Source organism: Portunus trituberculatus, chromosome 16 (assembly GCF_017591435.1).
Source record: "Portunus trituberculatus isolate SZX2019 chromosome 16, ASM1759143v1, whole genome shotgun sequence".
In the NCBI taxonomy this organism is placed as follows: domain Eukaryota; kingdom Metazoa; phylum Arthropoda; class Malacostraca; order Decapoda; family Portunidae; genus Portunus; species Portunus trituberculatus.
The window spans coordinates 15,505,843-15,526,185 of record NC_059270.1 but is presented as its reverse complement, the minus strand read 5'-3'; the positions used below and the strand labels follow the sequence as shown (position 1 = coordinate 15,526,185).

The following is a 20,343-nucleotide window of genomic DNA, read 5'->3' as shown; positions in this document are numbered from 1 at the left end:
GCCCTAGCACACCTTGCGTTAAACCAATCTTTCTTTCCTTCTTCTTTAGGTCAATATTTTGGGACATATTCCCTCTTTAGGTCAATATTTTGGGACATATTCCCTGACTCCTATTTTGTATATTTCCAAAAATAAGTTATACTTCTCTTGCATCGTCTCTGAGTTTTCCATCTCCTCCCAGTTTACGTTTGTAAAATAGTTCTTGAGATTCTCAATATTAGCCTTTCTGTAATTTAATCGGTCTTCTTTGTATGAATCGTCTCTATCTTCCTTTCCCTCTTCTATATCCATTTCTAATATTACATGGTCACTCTTTCCCAATGGGCACCTATATCTTATATCATTGTTCATTTGTATACCCCTTGTAAAAGCTAGGTCCAATCTCACCGGCTCGACCTTTCCTTTGAATCTCGTGTTTTCCTTTACTCTTTGGTTCATCATATTATTTATCATTAGGTTTAGGAATCTTTCTCCCCAAGCTTCTTCCCCCATACCACTTGCATAATTTTCCCAGTCCACTTCTTTACAATTGAAATCTCCTACTAATATAACTTTTCTTCTTTCTTTAATGATTCTCGTAATGCTCCTTATTGTGTCATCTATTATGTCTTTATATTCTTGATTGGTCCATGAATTCGTTTTTGGTGACACATATGTTACAATGATTGTTAACTCTTTTTTACTAATATGCATCTTACTTCTGCTTTTCCTTCCCCACATTCCACTTGGTTTATCACCATCTCATTCCTTAACATTATCATGACTCCTCCTCCTCCCTTACCCCCTCTGTCTCTCCTCCATACATTATACCTATTATCCAGGTCTATTTTGATTGCCTCATTTAGTTTTGTTTCAGCCAAGCATACAATATCCGGTTCTTCTTTCTTTATGTATTCTCTTAATTCTAATTTACTAGATAAAACCCCGTCTATGTTCGTATACATCATTTTTAGTCTCTTGCCTTTATCACTTTTAGTTAAACTTGTTCCACTTTTTCCTCTTCCTTCTCTTTTATGTACCATTTCCTTATCCTGTCTCCTAGAATTCTAAAAAAAAAATGCCTTCTTCTCCTCTTCTACCCTTTCATTATTTTTTCCCTTACTGCTGCCGCCAGTTCGTTGTATCTCTTCCTTTCTTCCTCATTTCTATTTTTCTTTATATACACTTAACCCTCAGCTATCGCCCAATTCGAAATAGCGCCATAGCCAAAACGCGATAGCCGAATTGATCTTGGCGGGAAGACGGTTTTGGCCAATGAGTGCTCAAACATTCCTTGATGTCATGGCGGGGCACTCGATAGCAGGCATCTGAGGTCGCGATAATGAAATTTTAGCAGCTTTTTATTGGTGTGCGATAGCAATAAAACACGATAGCCGAAGTCGCGATAGCCGAGGGTTGACTATATACAGTAAGGTCTCTGTTTACATCAGAGTTACGTTCCTGAAACATGACGTAAGTCGATTTTGTAGTAACTCGAGTTTCCGTACATTTCAAAGCATATTATCGAGTTTTCAACGAATCATTGTTTATGGTCATTCGGGTAAGTTAAAGGTTATATTGTTATATTATTTACAAGTATGTAGGAATATGAAACACAAGCTTGTTTTTGTTGTTGATTAGGGCCACGAACGCAAAGGACTGCAGGTTGCAGAGAGGGGTGGACACCTGAGGCCGCCAGAAGGGTGGGCAGGTCGAATGTTGTGACGACCAGAGTGGACAGCTGGGAGCGTAGTGCGTAGTGCAGGAAATGCAATAGGAAAGGGCAATAGGGATCAGCAGACTGCAAGTCAGCTGCAGTGTCGTGTGGCCCAGGCGAAGGCTCTGGAGTTGTTATTGTTGTGATGGGTGTCGAGCCCTCAAGGTCGTCAACCTCCCGTTGTCATGGTAACGGGTTCCCATTTTCTTCTTCCCTCCCTCACACACAGCTGCTGCCTACCTTCTCATGTCTTTTAATTATATCCTCTTTTTCTTGTAGCGTAATGGTTTTCCTTTTCTTAGCATCACTGCTGTCACTAAGAAGTTTTCTCTTTGGTGCCATTGAGCAAGATACTAAGAACTTGTGTCAGTAAACAGAAGTAGGATAACACTCTTGCCACGGTGTGTGGAAGTGAGGCAGGGTGTTATTGTATTCAAGTGTGAGGCGGGCGGTGTGGCGGGCAACCACCAACAATAACAATAAATCCCACTTTACGATTTATAAATTTTCCATTTTTTAATCTTAAATTGCCTTATAGTGGACTGACGTAATTACGAGTTTGACGTTACTCGAGACCACGTAACCGGGACTTTACTGTATATATATATATATATATATATATATATATATATATATATATATATATATATATATATATATATATATCCTTGTAACCTTCTGTTTCTCTGAGTTTAGTTGTGCTATATAATATTTCTTCTGTTGCTGCTTATGATTTTAGTAGTATTTTAATTGGTCTCGTCGTTCCTTCTGTGTATTTCTTCTACTTCCTCTTCTAAGTTCTGCCTATCTTCGTCATTTAGATTTTTTAGAAGGTCTTTTACTGATTTCAATTCTTCTCTTTCTCTTCTTGGTCTATATTTTATATTTTTTTCTTTTAGTCCAAATACAATTACACTTTTTTTTTCAGCAATTTCCCTAACTAAATTTTCTTTTGTCTTGAGGACTCCTGTAATTTTGTTTGTCATATTTTCATCTCTTTCTTTTAGTTGTTCTTGAATCATCTCCTGAAAATCAGCCTTATCTTTCTTATCTTGAACTTTCCATGCTTGTACTTCTTTTTTAATCACGTTCTGTACTCTTTCCTCTTCTTTGTTTACTAGATCTTTCAGCTTCTCTTTTTTCTTTCTCAGTTTTACCGAGTCCTTCTTCCATCTGCTTCTTGTAGTTTGCTACTTCCTTTTTCAGTTTGTGTGTGTGTGTGTGTGTGTGTGTGTGTGTGTGTGTGTGTGTGTGTGTGTGTGTGTATTTACCTAGTTGTATTTACCTAGTTGTGGTTTTACAGGGCCTGGGCATTATGCTCGTGTGGCCCTGTCTCCATATCTACACTTATCCAATCTTACTTTAAAAGTATGCACACTCGTTGCAGACACTACTTCTTCATTAAACTGTTCCACGTCTCAATACATCTTTATGGAAACTATATTTTTAACATCTCTCAGACATCTTCCCTTTCTCAGCTTTTTACTATGCAATCTTGTGCTTGAATGTCATATTCTTCTCTCAGGATCAGTTTCTCATTATCCACTTGGTCCATTCCGTTGATCAATTTATAAACTTGTATCAGATCTCCTCTCTCCTTCTTTGTTCCAGGTTGGTAGATCCATAGCCTTTAGTCTCTCCTCATATGTCATCCCTTCAAATTCTGGAACCATTCTTGTAGCCATTTTTGTAGTCTCTCCAACTTCCTTATGTGTTTCTTTTATGAGGGGTCCACACTACTCCTGCATATTCCAATCTGGGTCTTATTATAGTATGTACTTATCAATTTCTTCATCATTTCTTTTTCCATGTAGTGAAATGCTACTCCAATATTCCTTAGCAAATTATATGTTTCTCTAAAAATTCTATCAATATGGCTTACCGGTTGATTGTTTTCTTTCATCGTCACTCCTAAGTCCTTTTCCTTTTTTACTTTCTACACTTCTACTCCATCTCCCATCTTAGATTCCCACGGGTCGTCTTTCACTTTTTCCCATTTCCATGACATGGCTTTTGTTCACATTGAATTCCATTTCCCACTTTTTACTCCATTCCCAGATCTTATTTAGGTCTTCTTGCAGTATTTCACAATCCTCTTTTTGCTTTATAACTCTGCACAGTTTTGTACCATCTGCAAACAGATTTATGTAGCTGTTCACTCCTTCTGGCATGTCGTTAATATAAATGAGGAAAAGTATTGGTGTCAATACTGACCCCTGTGGCATTCCGCTTTCTACTGCTCTCCACTTGGGCTTCATATCTTTAACTACCGTCCTTATTTCTCTCCCCCTCAAATAATTTTCTATCCATCTCAATGTGCTTCCTTTTAAGCCACCCTTCTCCTCTAACTTCCATAGTAATCTTGCATGTGGCACTTTGTCAAATGTCTTTTTTAAATCCAAATAAATACAGTCAACCCATCCCTCTCTCTCTTGTACTCTATCAACTATTCTTGAATAGAAACTCAATAAATTAGTTACATGCGACCGTCTTTTTCTAAAACCAAATTGGCTATTTGATATTAATTTGTTGTCTTCAAGGAATTCGATCCATTGTTTCTTTATTATTCTTTCACATATCTTGCATATTACACTAGTTAGTGATAGCGGTCTGTAAATTAAAGGTTCTTCCTTCCTTCCGCTCTTATATATGGGAACCACTTCAGCTCTTTTCTATTCTACTGGTACTGTTCCATTTTCTATTGAGCATTTTATGATGTTGTATATAGGACTTGCTAGTTCTTCCCTACATTCTTTCAGTATTCTGCCTGAGACTTCATCCGGTCCCATTGCCTTTTGTTCATCCAGTTCCTTCATTAACTCTTTTATTTCAAGCTTGGTTACTTTAATCTCTTTCATATAGACTGTCTTTCTGTTACCCTGTGGCCTTTCAAATTTGGATTCCTTAGTAAAGACCTCCTTGAATTTACTATTTAATAGTTCTGTCATACTTTTCATGTCTTCCACCATCCCGTTCTCTCCTTTTAACCTTTCTATTGTTTCTTTTTGCTTAATTTTTCCATTTATGAGTCTGTAGAACAATTTTGGTTGCTCCTTACATTTTTCGACAATGTCCTTTTCAAAGTTCTTTTCCTCTTCCTTCCTCACCTTAACATATTCACTTCTCGCTGCTTTGAAGTTTTCCTTATTTACTGGATTTCTATTTCTCCTCCACCTTTTCAATGCTCCATCTCTTTTCTCCTTTGCCCTAGCACATCTTGCATTAAACCAATCTTTCTTTCCTTCTTCTTTAGGTCTATATTTCGGGACATATTCCCTGACTCTTATTTTGTATATTTCCAAAAATACGTTATACTTCTCTTGCATCGTTTCTGAGTTTTTCATCTCCTCCCAGTTTACGTTTGTAAAATAGTTCTTGAGATTCTCAATATCAGCCTTTCTGTAATTTAATCGGTTTCCTTTGTATGAATTGTCTCTATCTTCCTTTCTCTCTTCTATATCTATTTCTAATATTACATGGTCACTCTTTCCCAATGGGCACTTATGTCTTATATCATCATTCATTTGTATACCCCTTGTAAAAATTAGGTCCAATCTCGCCAGCTCGTCGTTTCCTCTGAATCTTGTGCATTCCTTTACTCTTTGGTCCATCATATTGTCTATCATTAGGTTCAGGAATCTTTCTCCCTAGGCTTCTTCCCCCATATCATTTTCATAATTTTCCCAGTCCACTTCTTTACAGTTGAAATCTCCTAATGATATCACTTTTCTCCTTTCTTCAACGATTCTCGTTAGACTCCTTATTGTGTCATCTATCATGTCTTTATATTCTTGATTGGTCCATGAATTTGTTTTTGGTGGCAGATATGTTACAGTGATTGTTAACTTTTTTATATTAATATGCATCTTAACATACAGTACTTCTGCTTTTCCTTCCCCACATTCCACTTGGTTTATCACCATCTCCTTCATAATATTATCATGACTCCTCCCCCTCCTTTACCCCCTCTGTCTCTCCTCCATACATTATACCTATTATCCAAGTCTATTTTGATTGCCTCATTTAGTTTTGTTTCAGCCAGGCATACAATATCCAGATTTTCTTTCTTTGTGTAATCTCTTAATTCTAATTTACTTGATAAAACCCTATCTATGTTCGTATACAACATTTTCAGTCTCTTGCCTTTATCATTTTTAGTTAAACTTGTTCCACTTTTTTCTCTTCCTTCTTGTTTATATACCATTTCCTTATCCTGTCCCCTAGAATTCTCCAAAAAAAATGCCTATTTTTTCTCTTCTGACCTTACAATATTTTTTTTTCATCCTTACTGCTGCCGCCAGTTCGTTGTATCTCTTCCTTTCTTCCTCATTTCTATTTTTCTTTATATAGATATCCTTGCAGCCTTCTGTTTCTCTAAACTGCCCATGGTCTTGTATTATCACTCCCAAATCCTAAACTGCCCATGGTCTTGTATTATCACTCCCAAATCCTTTTCCTTTTCCACCTTTTTCAACACTACTTCTTCACCCATCTTATATGACCCTCTTGGCCGTCTTCCACTCTTCCCCATCTCCATCACATGACTTTTGCTCAGATTAAATTCCATTTGCCATCTCTTGCTCCACTCCCAAATCTTATCCAGATCTGCCTGTAAAATTTCACAATCTTCTTCACTCTTCACACACCTACACAACTTTGCATCATCCACAAACAAATTAATATAACTGTTTACTCCCTCTGGCATGTCATTAATATATACAAGGAAAAGTATTGGTGCCAGCACTGAGCCTTGTGGGATTCCACTCTCCACCACCAACCAGTCCGACTTTGCATCCCTTATTACCGTTCTCATCTCCCTCCATCTCAAGTAGTTTTCCATCCACTTTAACACTTTTCCTTTCAGTCCTCCATAAATCTCTAATTTCCATAGCAGTCTCATGTGAGGTACCTTGTCAAAAGCTTTCTTTAAATCCAAATATACACAGTCCATCCATCCCTCTCTCTTTTGTATTTTGTCAACCACTCTTGAATAAAAGCTCAGTAGATTTGTTACACATGACCTCCCTTTCCTAAAGCCAAATTGATGATCCGATAATAACTTATGATCCTCCAGGAACTGTATCCAATATTTCTTTATCACCCTCTCACAAATCTTACCGACCACACTTGTTAGAGACACAGGTCTATAGTTAAGAGGCTCTTCCTTACTGCCTCCCTTATAAATGGGCACCACTTCAGCTCTTTTCCACTCTACTGGTACTTCCCCTGTTTCTAATGAGCATGTTATAATATCATATAATGGATCAATCAATTCTTCTCTACACTCCTTCAATAATTTTCCTCCTTCTTTATAATATTTCATAAAAATCTCATATTTTTTTTGCACTTCTCTGATTTGTAACATCTCCCAATCTAATTTTCTGAAATAATTTTTCAAACTTTCTGTGTCCATCTTTCTATAATTCAATCTACCACTCCTGTATGTGTCGTCTTTCCTTCGCTGTGTTGTTGCTATCTGCATTTCCATAACCACATGATCACTCTTTCCCAAATGACATTTGTATTGTATATCTCCACATAGGTACACTTCTCTTGTTAACACCAAATCCAGTCTAGCCGGTTCATCATCTCCTCTATATCTAGTATTTTCCTTCACCCTCTGTTCCATCATATTTTCCATCATTAGATTAAGAAATCTCTCTCCCCATGCTTCCTCTCCAACACCGCTTACTAGATTTTCCCAATCCACCTCCTTACAATTAAAATCTCCTACTAGTATCACCTTTCTTTTTCCAGATAATACACTTTCCAAACTCTGTAAAGTATCCTTGATCATATTGTCGTATTCCCTTAATGTCCAGGAATTTGTTTTAGGAGGTACATAGGTCACCATGATTATTAATTCTTTTGCATCACTTTTTATCCTTATGCTTATCACTTCTGCGTTGTTCTTCCCATACCAAACCTTATCCACATTTATTTATTTCTTCGTCATAATCATAACTCCTCCTCCACCTTTACTCTCTCTATCCTTTCTCCATATATTGTATTATCCAAATTTATCTTTGTTTTTTTCATGCAATTTTATCTCAGTCAAACACACTATATCAGGCTTCTCCACCATCATATAGTCTTGCAATTCCAATCTACTTGACAGTATCCTATCTATATTAGTATACATTACGGTCCACCCACTGCTCCCTCTAGGGGTTTCTCCGCATTCCTTCTTTCCACATACCACTTTCTGACTCTCTCCTATAACTCTCCAGAAAAACTTTTCTCTTTCCTCCTCAGACCGCTCATCATTTTTCCTTCTCGCCTCTTCCACCAATTCCTTATATCTTCTCCTCTCTTCCTCATTTCTATTCTTTCTCACAAACACCTCTTTACAATCTTCTATCTCTCTTAACTTTGATGTTCTATATAGGATATCCTCCGCAGATTGTTGTGACTTCAGTACTACTTTAATCGGTCTGCTCACTCCCTCCTTATACGGACCCAGTCTATGGATCTCTTGTGTGTGTGTGTGTGTGTGGGGATAGGTATCTACCACCGTGACACATGATCTTGTCCCCCACTGTGTCTCGCAGGCAGACCGTGCCTTGGACAGTAATGAGTGTTGCCGCATGAATGGAGTCAAAAACATTTTATCTTATATACAAATAACGAAATTTTTTTTTAAATGTTCATTTGTATTGTATCTTTAACACAGTTGTTGCACCATTTGTCTTACTAAGGACTATGGTGACTGTTGATAGATGTTATGTTTTCACAGCAACACTGTTACACAGGTCTGCTGGTATTTGTTATTGTGATGTGCATATCGTAAGCTTGGAATGTTAATTTCTTTTAATTTATTTCTTTTAACATTTGGTGATACTGGATTTTCGTTAAAGCATCTTATATGCCTTTTACTTATGTATACGTAGCTCTAATTTGTTAGTTCATGTAGACTTGGCAGAGCTGGAAGGTCTACTATTCCCTAAGGAGCCCAGCCAGAAAGCTGCATTTAGATTTGGAGGACTATACCACAACCCAGTATGATGGTGAACAAGATGCACAAGTTTTCAGCATGTTGAAAATGGTTGTCAGACTGTGGCACCCTCTGCTTCCTGTCCACAACCTTACTACCTCCATGAAGATCTTCCTATCTCCTTCCTACCTTCTGACAACCACCAGCAGTCAAGCTAATGTTTTGTTGCACAGAAGGGTTGCACAATGGTCAGCACTCTAGTGGGACTGGGATATAAAAGACTCCGTAAGGAAAATCAGATCTTCAACAGAGCAGCTGTGATGGAAGCCATACTGGCAATCAGATTCACAAAAATGTTGTATTGTAAATATGCATAAGTTATTGTATTTCATAAGATATCATGAAAATAAGTAACAGAGTAGATAACATGTAAACAACAGGACTTTATTATTTGCTTGTGAATCAATTTACGTCACTGAAATATATGTTTTATGCTACTTGTAATGAAATTATTATTATATCATATATAGAGGCTTCATTGATTTTGTATATACAGGCAACCCCCGTTTAACGAAGGTTCACACAACGAAATTTCACTACAACGAAAGTTTCATTTTACTACCATCTGCTCGTTTAACGAACACCAAACTCGCTTTAACTAAGTTTTATCCAGGTATTTTTTTTCCAAATTTGAAAGCCCCACCATATCACGCAAGCTGACAGGCTTTTGAATACACCAGTGTAGGTTGTCTATCCAAGTCCTTAGCGTAGGGTGGGGACGATGGAAAGACGTGAGTATAACTTAAGGTCCTTTAATAAGAGAAATCCAGTGGAGCGTACCCCTACAGAGGCAAGTATGGGGACAGACTGATTGAGTGGCCCTCGCGAGGGGGCACGCGGGAATGTGAGATGCCGGTTAGTATTTAACAAAGGAAATAAATGACATTGGTACCTGAACACCTCATATCATTAACCTACATCTCCCTCTCCCCTTCACGCTCATAGTACGAAGTGTCTTGAGCGGTCTTCTGGTCCTTCTTGGCCCTTAGGCGGTCCGACCGGCGGAGTTGCGGGGGTGGTAGACGGATCAGGTTCCACATGAGGGCCCGCATCTGCCAGTGGATCATTGGGACAGGGCGGCACAGGACGAAGAAGGCGACGGTTACGCCACAACACCCGGCCGCTGGGCATCTTGACAAGATAGTCACGGGACTTACCAACACCCATGACGATGCCTACGGTGTCCCAGCGTTTGGTCGTCGGGTCCTGAAGTCGAACTTGCGTGTCCAGGTTCAGTGGTACGAGGGGCTTGGCATGGGCGTCATAGCGAGCTGTGGCGTCGTGGTGTCGGGCTGCAGCCCGGCGATCACAGCTCTCAGCCCTTGCCTGCCACTCCTTCTGGAACGTCCTGGCATGCGCTGGAACGCAGGAACGAGAGGACGACCATACAAAGTTTGGGCTGGGGAACGGCCGGTATAGTTGGGGGTGTTACGGAGTTCTAGGAGGCCCCTGTCGAACGCCTCACAGTCCAAGTTACCAGTGGGGGCCACCTTCTGGATGAGATGTTTGACTGCCTTGACAGCGGATTCGGCGTGGCCATTGGACTGTGGGTTGTAGGGCGTAGCCATGTCGTGGCGAACTCCCCAACGTTCCAGGAAGTCGGCAAATTCCCGGCTGGCAAACTGGGGGCCTCCATCGGTGCGCAGACGAACTGGAACGCCCAGGTCCCGGAACAGTTGCCGAAAGTGCCGGATCGTAGCAGAGGAGGTGGTGTCGGCTCCGCAGGAGACAACAACGGGCCATCCGGAAAGGCGGTCAACGACAACCAGAAAGTTTTTTCCAGCAGTCATGAAGAAATCAGCCGACACTGATTCGAATGGCCGGGATGGGTTGTCGTCACATCGGAGGGGCTCACGCTGTTGGCTTGGTTGAAGGATTTGGCAGGGCTCACAGGCACGGACGGTGTTCACAATGTCGGAGTTCATGCCCGGCCAATACACAACCTGCCGTGCACGACGTTTAGTAGCCTCGGCTCCTCGGTGGCTGTCATGTAGACGATCCAAGACGTGGCGACGGAGGGAGGCTGGGACTACAATCCGGGTTCCGTACAGGATGAGGGCGTCGTCGCAATAGAGGTCCTCTCGTATCTTCCAATACGGACGCAGGGCGTTAGGCAGGGCGTAGCGGTCACTTGGAAACCCTTCCTTGACGAAGTGAAGAAGGTCAGAGTAGGTAGGGTCATCAAGGGTTGCGCGGCGAAGTCCTTCCAGGGTCAGGTCTCTGGTGACAGCCTGGTCTGGAGAAGCCTGAGCGTCTTTGGAGGCGAGGGACTCTATTGCGTGCAACGTGACGACGCTCCTGACGGAGAAGTTCGTCTCTGCATCTAGGATGTTGTCTTCTTGTGTTGGCTTGCTCACTGGAGAACGAGAGAGGGCATCTGGGATGCACAGCTTCTTCCCCGGTCTCCAGGTTGCGGTGAAGACAAATGCAGATATCTTCTCCTTGAGTCGCTGCAGGCGAGGGTTGTCGATGGCATCAAGCGAGTAACTATTTAGGATGGGAACTAAAGGTCGATGATCCGTGACAAGATCGAAGTGCTGAAGTCCCAAAACGTAGAATTTACACTTGAACATAGCCCACACTGCAGCTAGCAACTCAAGTTCTATGGTTGCGTAGCGAGTCTCCGCATCGGTCAAGAAGCGAGACCCACATTGTACGAGGTGAAGCTTTCCACCACCATGATCCTGCAACAGGGCGTGGCCTAGACCGTATAGGCGAGATGCGTCCGTCTGAAGGATGGTTGGAAGGGCTGGATCAAAGGTGGCGAGGACTGGTGGGGACGACAAGGCCTCCTTGACCCTCTGGAAGGCCAAGTCGTGGTCGGGGTCCACAGGAAAGCTCACGTGGGCTCATCAAAGGCGAAGGGGCAGCCGCGCTTGAGATGTCTGGTGAGAATTCGGTGAGTTGATTCACCAGGCCCATGAACGAACGGAGGTCCGTCAAGTTGGTTGGCGTGGCGAAGTCCCTGATAGCTCAGACCTTCTCGGGTCTGCTGCGATGCCCTTGAGAGATAGCTGGTAGCCGCAGAAGGAAACATCCTGTGACGCTAGGACAAACTTGTCCACATTCAGGGTAATGCCATGTGCGGCATCTGATGAGTACCTCATTAACGCGCTGAAGGTGTGTCAAATAATCCTCGTCGTACAAGAGGATATCGTCAACAACTTTGACACACTGAGGTACTCCCTGAAGCGCGATGTCACCTCTCCTGCAGAAGGCATCTCCGTAGCAGCAAAGCCCATAGGCCCTCGAAGGTAGCGGAAACGTCCATAGGGAGTGATGAATGTCGTGAGAGACTGATCCTCCGCTGCCAACTGGAGCTGCCAATAGCCACACAGCGCATCCACGGTGGTGAAGAACCGAGCTCCAGGGTGGACACTGCGTATGGCTGCAAACGGTGTAGGAGACGGTGGGTCGGACGGGACACTTGACCATTAAGTTTCGACAAGTCCGTCGTGATGCGAACACCGCCACTAGCCTTCGGGACGACTACCATTGGGTGACACCATGGTGATGGATCGTCTCACGGGGCGATTATTCCTGGGACACCATCGAGTCGAGTTCTGCCTTCACCGGGTCCTGGTAGGCGAGGGGATGAGTCGTGGGGTATGGATGGCGAAAGGCTGTGCGTCCTCCTTCAAGTGTATCCGCATAGGTGGGCCAGACATCGGCTTCAGCGGTGCATCCTGTAGGTCAGCCTTTCTAACTAGCACATCCGAGTACTCTCGAAGGAAGTACTCCTTCGCAGCCTGAGGAGTGGTGGTGCTAGACAAAGGAAGTAGGGGTGCTGCAGCCGAAGGTAACGCAGCTGTAGCGTCATGATGCTCACCACCTCGTGAAGCTTCCACTGGCTGGACATCTGGTGACTCCCCTACCCGGTTGACGGTCGTCTTTGAAGTCTTGATCTGCCTGGGGAAGTCCGACGGGACGATGGCCAGGGCTCTGCAATGCTCCCAGGACAGCAGAGGTGTAGACAGGGAGCCTTGGACATCAATCCACCCCGTGCAGGACCGCTTGCCGTAGGTCAGCTTCGCCTGGAAGGAACCCAAAGCTGCAGGCATCCGTGATCCATCGGCGTTGTAGTACCGCAGCGATGGAGGAGGGTCGAGTTCCTGCTTGGCAAGACCCAAGTCCCTGAGGTGTTGTGGGCCTATCACCGTGGTGTCAGCCCCGGTGTCAGGTATCACTCGATGCTGCCAGACACACCGCCACGTGTGATGACGACGGTGATGGTAGGCGAGGTGTGGGTCTGCCGCGAGCCGAAGACTGAACCCTCCTGATGCTGCCAGCTTGATCCTCCAAAGCTCTGGGAATATGGAGAGGGTCTGAGCTCGCACAACGTGGAATGTGGAGCGGTTATCCCCGCCGGCTTCGGATTATTGGGCTTGGCGGGCCGCTGAGACGTCTTGGGCGTCGACGACTTGCATAGTTTTTCAAGTGTCCGTATCGGTTACAAGAGTTGCACTGAACGTTCCTCGCAGGACACTTCTCTGTGTGAGACCAGTGGCCTGTCTTGCCACAGCCACTACAGATTGCAGCTGCGGAGGGCATCCCTTGGGGCCGTGCTGCTGTTTGCCACAGGCGCTGCAAGGATGATGACGTAGGGGCGACCCGTTGTGACTCTGCCTTGCTCTTATGGGTGGCCTTCTTCCCCTTTTTGTACTGCGAAACAGCCCGGGCGGCAGGTGAAGCCCGTATAGCAGTAGCGGCGGATCTGGTGGCTTCATAGGCACGACATAACGTGACGATGTCTAAGAGGGTGGAGGAGGCATCAAGGGCGACGATCTTCTGTACGAGCTCCTCGTCGCTAACACCAGTTAGGATGCCGTGTTTGATCCAGGCCTCCTGACAGTCGTTGTCGTTGGCCTTGCAAACGTCGATCTCCTCCGAGAGACCTTTAAGCCTCACGAAGAAGTTTGCAAAGTCTCACCAGGCGCCTGCTTACAGCTTGTGAAAGCTCGTCGACGTAGAGCCTCGTTACTTGAGTCCTTAAAGTGCTGTTGGAGAGTGTTGAGGACTTCGTCGACGGAAGATGTTGAGTCCGGGGGCAACAACAGCGTGTGCTCTAGCACTCGTTGAGTTTCGAGGGAGAGGCACATCCTGAGTTGTATTAGCTGCTTGGGTTGTGGTAACTTGGCCAAATCAACCATTGTGGCGTAGTCAGCCCAGCGTCGCCTCCACTCCCTGAAGTACTGAAACGTGACGTCAGTAGAGAGAACTGGTGGAGGTTGAGCAGTCGCCTTAGGTGCTGGTGGTGTTCCTGCAGGGCTCGACGACACGGGCGCCTGAGGTGGATGTGATGAGAAAGATGGAGGGTGTCCAGGCGTGGGGGCAGGTGAGGAGGCAGGTGGCGGGCCAATCTTGACAACAAGGCCTCGAATCGTGCTGCATCCTCCCGTTTCTGCTCCGCCAGTTCTGCCCGGTAACGTGCTGCTTCTTCTTCACGCTCGACACGCGCCGCATCGTCTCTCTCCTTCATGTACGTAAGGAAGGCGTAAAGTCCATCGGTGAATGTTGCTGGTCGGGCGATGGATGGGCATGTGTGAGATGGGAAGACGCGCCAGCCAGGAAGGTGTCGGGCTCAGGGGAGGACGACGTGCCATGTTCTGCTGTCTCTTCTCGTCCCCGATGTTCGGCTTTCTTCCTCCCGTGGTGGCATCGTAAGCACGTGCTATGTACGTGTGCGATGAGGGAGGGGCATGGTGGAAGGTGCAACAAAGGCTAGCGTAGCAGCTGTCAGTTCTGCTAGAGGGCATGCGCAGTCACAGTGTCAGTCTGTGACTCCGTAGCGAGAGGACCCTGTATCGCGCTGTCCTCCGTGATATGCCCAACCGAAGCCTACCCTCTGGTAGTGGCGTCTTCCAACGTTACTACCAACACCACAAAGCACTGCACAAACACTGGGCACCACACTGCACTGCACAAACACACGTAAAAGCACTGAGTTGATAGCTGAGTAGCGGCGGGCAAGGTAGCGTCCTTAGAGGAACCGGTTACCGCCGCAGGCTACTTGTAATTTCCCCTTTGTAGGTCGTCCACGGGTCTCTTCCACGTCACTGCGCCATGTAGGTTGTCTATCCAAGTCCTTAGCGTAGGGTGGGGACGATGGAAAGACGTGAGTATAACTTAAGGTCCTTTAATAAGAGAAATCCAGTGGAGCGTACCCCTACAGAGGCAAGTATGGGGACAGACTGATTGAGTGGCCCTCGCGAGGGGGCACGCGGGAATGTGAGATGCCGGTTAGTATTTAACAAAGGAAATAAATGACATTGGTACCTGAACACCTCATATCATTAACCTACAACCAGGAGCTGCTGGTACTAAGGCCTGCCTCAAGAAAAATCCTGGGACCCCTATAGAATAAAGATCAAGATCAAGATCAAGCCTCTCGTGGACAAGACGCGCAACATTCACTCCCCAGTCAAAACATAACAGCGTCAGCAGCAGCTTGTCTTCCCTAGCTCAACTTACCACCAAAATGCCCTGCAATTGGCCTAGTGTTCATAAGAAGACCAGGAAGTCTCTTACTCTCCAAATGAAGCTAGATATTATTCACAGACATGAGAGAGGCCAGAAAACTATAGCAGTGCTGGCCACTATCTTGACTCCATATTATACTGTCTCTATTTTCAAGTCAGCAGACTCTATTAAGAAAGCTGGTGAGACCGTATCTTCCTTGCAAGCTAAAAGAACCACCTGAACTCGTGACTCTACAATGGATAAAATGGAAAGCCTTGTGGAAATGTGGTACATAAGTTTTGTATGCAGTACAATGATGCGCACTTTGTTTACATTCCACAGGTTGCCGGTTAGTGTCTTTCCCGTTTCAATCTCCCTCCCTTCATAAAGTTAAGATCATCAACATTATAAAGTTACATACATGCATACATTAGTGTACATTATGATGACTTAAATTAAACTACCTAAATGTTTAACTTCATAATTTTTACTTTCATTAAACCTTTTACTGTACTATGATGCACTCTCGCTTTGCTTACTCTAAATGAAAGTTCAAATCAGGGGTTAAACTTGTTATAATCGGTTCGCTTAACGAAGTTTCGCTTAACGAAGTGTTTTTTAGGAACGTAACCCCTTCGTTAAACGGGGGTTGCCTGTACACTATTTACTACACATTTCACATGTTTTAGATAAGACATTGTCCCTCTGCTGCAATTAGGGTCAGGAATAGGACCTGCACCCTCAGCATGCTTCCAGGCTTGTTGTGGGTGACGTTTAGTGATTGGGCATGGTAAAGGTATAAAAATTGCCCTGATAAAGTGTGAAAAATCTCTCGGTCAACATATGGCCTCAGCAATTTTTTAAAATTGTTGCACTAAATATGCAAGGATGGCATACGGCATGCACCTATCCTCTTCCATATACATATGGTACTGGGACTTGTGGTATTAAGCTTTTTACTGGAAAGTTATGACTGGGTGCCATCATGGGATTGACTTCACCTGGATATTGTTTTGGAGAGTATCATTGTTGGATACTGGAACTGAAACCAATAAAATGTGACAAATTTAAAAAAAATTTTGATTTTCAGATGTTTATAACCTGTGGCCACCATATGAAATATATTTGGATGTGCAGTTTTTGTTTGATACTTGTTAATGTGAAAATACAGTAGTAATTTTTTTTTCACTTTGTTTCAGAGAGTAAGACCTGGAAAAGTAGTTTGAAGTCAGATGAAATTGTCAATCAGTATTTGAAGCCACTTTCAACTATGAATAAAATACCTCAGGAAGAATACAGACATCTGGCAGAACTCTTTAATCAGACACAAGAATGGAAAGAGCCACAGGTTGGAGGGAATAGTTTTAACATGACAGGATCCATGCCTAATGCAGTGACAGTACAAAAGGAGCAAGAAAGTAACACATGGAATGATTACTCTGGTAATTGGCCTGGAGAATGTAACAAGAACCAGGTATTGAAATCAACCTCTATTCTCTATTTGTTTCATTGAGTCCTGGTTATGTTATTGGACTTCTCACATCTTATGTAGCAGAAAGAAATAATGGAAGACATTCTAGAAAAACTTTTTGATGGATGGATTTTATTACTATTTCTTGAATAAATTATATCTGTATATTCATTTAGGTATTGAATGCATATGTAATTTGTTTTTTCAGACATCATTAAGGACACCTGTTTCCCAGACACCAAACCAATATAAATATGGTAATGATGATAATGGTAATAATAATGATAATAATACAGTGGAGACTCAATACTTGAACTTAAGTATAGGCTTAATTCAAAAGGGCTGTTCAAGTATCAAAAAGTTCAATTATCGATACCTATAAATCGGATAATTCATTCTAATCTTTAGTTTGTAAAAATTTTAATGTAATTTTTTTATAATTTTGATTTGCACTCACCGTAAGTGAAGGTTGGTGATGGATAACGTAGAAGAGGAGGGGAGAAGGGTGGGTAGGAGGAGGGAGGTTGTCGGAGGACGAGTCACCATCCATGAAAATATCTGGTAACTTTTCTCTTGGTGTAATTCTTATTAATCCACTCCCACTAGATTTCTTATTTTCACCACTGATAAGGCTCTTTGGTGTCATTATAAGTTTCTAAAAGAAAACTACCAACAGAAGACCGAAGAATGTTGTTTATACTGGTATCAGAATGGGACAATGGTGGCAGTGGGGAGGGAGAGGCCAGAGCTTTGTTTACAATCATGTGTGCAGCTGTTCAATTACCAGATATTTTCACCACTAATAAGCATAAGCCTTTAGTGTTAATGTAAATTTATAGATGAAAAACTATGGAAAATGCAAGAGAATGTTATTCTGATGACTGTGGCAACACAATTGGCAGAGGATGGCAGGGAGAGGCCAGGGAACCTTTGTTTACAACCACATGTGTGGACATTCGACTATCAGGTATTTTTTTGAGTATTAAATTGAATTTTTTTTCGTTTGAGTATTGAAAAGTTTTGACTAAAGTTAAGATGTTTGATATTGAGTCTCCACTATAATAATAATAGTAATAGTAATAATAATGATAATGATTATGTATAGGTTTCAGTTATCATACCATAGCTATCATCTCTGTATCAATTATTTCTTCCCATCCATCTTCTATTGTTTTCATATCCAGAGCTATATATGATACTCATGCTAGTTTCAAAATTGATGTTTTCACATCCTTTATATATACTGTTTCAATGTATTATTTTTTCTGATAATTTTGCAAATAAGGGTGGAGAAGACCAAACAGCAAGTATAGAAGGCACCTCATTGGTGTGTGCAAGTTAGACGTTGACATACAATAGTTTTTTATTTCTTCTATTTTGCATTCTGGCCTATAGCACCTGTAGGCATACTTGAAGAGTGTATGTGGGAAGCACTGTTAAGCTTCTGCCTATAAGTGGCACACGCAATTTTATTTATAGCTGTACCCATATTAGGGTGCATATCACCACCTAAGTGCATCTTTGGTGTAACCAACTAGAACCTGGGTATCATGGTGACATGTAGGTAACTTTAAACCACTTAAAAAATGGCATAGCTTCAAAGCAGTATGTGGTGGGATTTGAACCTATGCATGGATGTCTGCCCGATCCCACACTCACCACCTTATCCACTATGCAACCGCATGTTATTATATTTGATGGAAAGGTGAGTGAGAGGAAAGAAGAGAACTAAGTTGTGCTAATGAGATATATAGATCAGAGAAAGTAGAGACACATTTCCATGGATAGTACAGCAAACATTGAAGAAAATAGGTCAATGTAACCAGATAGGCAAACAGGTAACTCTCGATTTACGTGTGTTTAATTTACGCGTTTTTGTTATTATGCGACCAAAAAAATATTATAATTAATTTAATTTGCGTGATCGGTTTGCTCATACGCAATTTAGCCCAACTGCATTTTCAAACTTAGCGCCAGACCCAATTTCAAACTGCACGCCAGAGAGTTTCGCAGCTGGCCAATAGGTGGGAGCTCTGTTGCCATGGATACACTCTTCTGCTACTATGGGTACCACTATAAATAAAAGTGCCTGCGGCACTAATGGGCGGAAGCTGAACAGCGCTTCCAATACACTCTTCAAGTGTGCCTACAGGCGCTATAGGCCTTACCGTAAAAAAAAAAAAAAAAAAAAAAACTGATGCAAAAAAAAATTTCCAAGAAAAAGTGCCAGACCACCATGCTGCAGTTTTTCAAGAAAACACCAGTGGAAGATGTAATACCAGAAGAGGATGTGGGTGATCCCATAGATGCGGTGGAAGCAGAGGAAGCACAGGTGGATGATGACATCCTTGACTTGGAGGTGGACAGCGATGGCGAGTGCTTGTGAGGGGTGAAGACATTGGTGTCCTGCGTTTATTTTTTTACTAGTGTTTACTTATATACTGTGGGGTTATTTTTGATAAGTGGGCTTTTGATAAAGTGGAAAAGCTCAGAGGATGATCGTGACTGACTGTGGTGTGAGTGATGAAGGCAGTGATGCAGTGAGTGTTGTGTGTACGTATTCTTTATTTTGTTGTTTTCTCTTATTATTTTTTGCTTTCACTTATTATTTCTTGCTTTTCCCTTTACTTCAAATACACTTCTAGTATTCAACCCTTAAAGTACGGTGATCGTATATGTACGATTTTAGCGTCGTTTACGGTGAGGCGAGGATCGTACATGTAATCATGCTTTTCTGCGCTAAACCTTTGAATCTCTCCCCCTCACTATTAGTCCTAGGGCAAGTGGAGGTATCTGGCATCTTTTCTCGCTCGCCTGCTTGAGCCTTGAGACATATGTTCCCTCACAATAGGTCATCTTTTCCCATTTCGAGGCTACGTCTGGCAACCCCCGTGATCCGGAGGTAGAAACGGTACTCCAATTGATGTTATATCAGTGTTACTCAGTAATGACATTTAGGAGTGATGAAAATGAAGACAGTGATTTTTTTATTGAGACAGAAGAAAGTGAAGACTCCAGTAGTGATTCTGATAGTGATCTGGGGGTGACAGAGACCAATCCTCACAGCGACGTTCATAAACCTCCTCATGTAGCCTGTTCCCCTTGAGCAATGCACTTTTTTGGTGGGTCACTCCAGGGGTGCGTTAAAGAAGGCGCACCGGCACGTGCCGGCGCGAGACGTATCCTCTCAAACGCTGGTGAGAGGTAGCGAGTTGCCGTGCCGCAATTCTTTGGGACACTCGCTTCGGAGTGGTGGTGTTGCAGTGACGTCATTAACAAACATGGCGGCCCAAACAACATGTTTCCAGTGCCCTTCGTGCCCTTTCCAGGGACTAGACTATGACTTGGTTCGCCATCACGCTCACAGATGCACTGGGAAGTACTTTACAATTACCTGAGTGGGAGAGGTGCTTTGAAGCAGTGGCAATATTTTGCAGTCATGGATGAAATATTTGCTGGAGATCCATCATAGCTCCTGATGCTTTGGCCGCCAGGGACACGTTACCATAGCAACGAAGCGGGTTTGTTTATTTTACAGAGGAAGCTCCCAAAAGCATTTGAAAAGACGATCCGGGAGTCTCGGTACGCCAGCACATGCCGGTGTGCCGTCTCAAACGCAGCCCTGAATGCCTCTACAAGACTGTGCTTGTCGGCCAAGTCACGTGAATCCCATTGCTAATAAGAGTTGCCAGATTCCAATTATTATAGAAATCCACAATACTT

At 43.1% G+C, this 20,343-nt stretch overlaps 1 protein-coding gene across 2 annotated transcripts in view; it reads left to right on the top strand.

The window, feature by feature from the left end:
* Positions 1-20,343, top strand: part of LOC123504511 — a 100,782-nt gene that overhangs the window by 43,551 nt on the left and 36,888 nt on the right. The window contains exons 2-3 of one of the 2 annotated variants that reach the window (XM_045255083.1): positions 16,349-16,623; positions 16,829-16,892. In XM_045255083.1, coding sequence (XP_045111018.1) covers positions 16,420-16,623; positions 16,829-16,892 — 268 coding nt within the window. In that variant the 5' untranslated portion in view covers positions 16,349-16,419. Of the gene's footprint in view, positions 1-16,348; positions 16,624-16,828; positions 16,893-20,343 lie in introns of those variants that run through there. The other variant, XM_045255084.1, reaches the window with a different exon arrangement.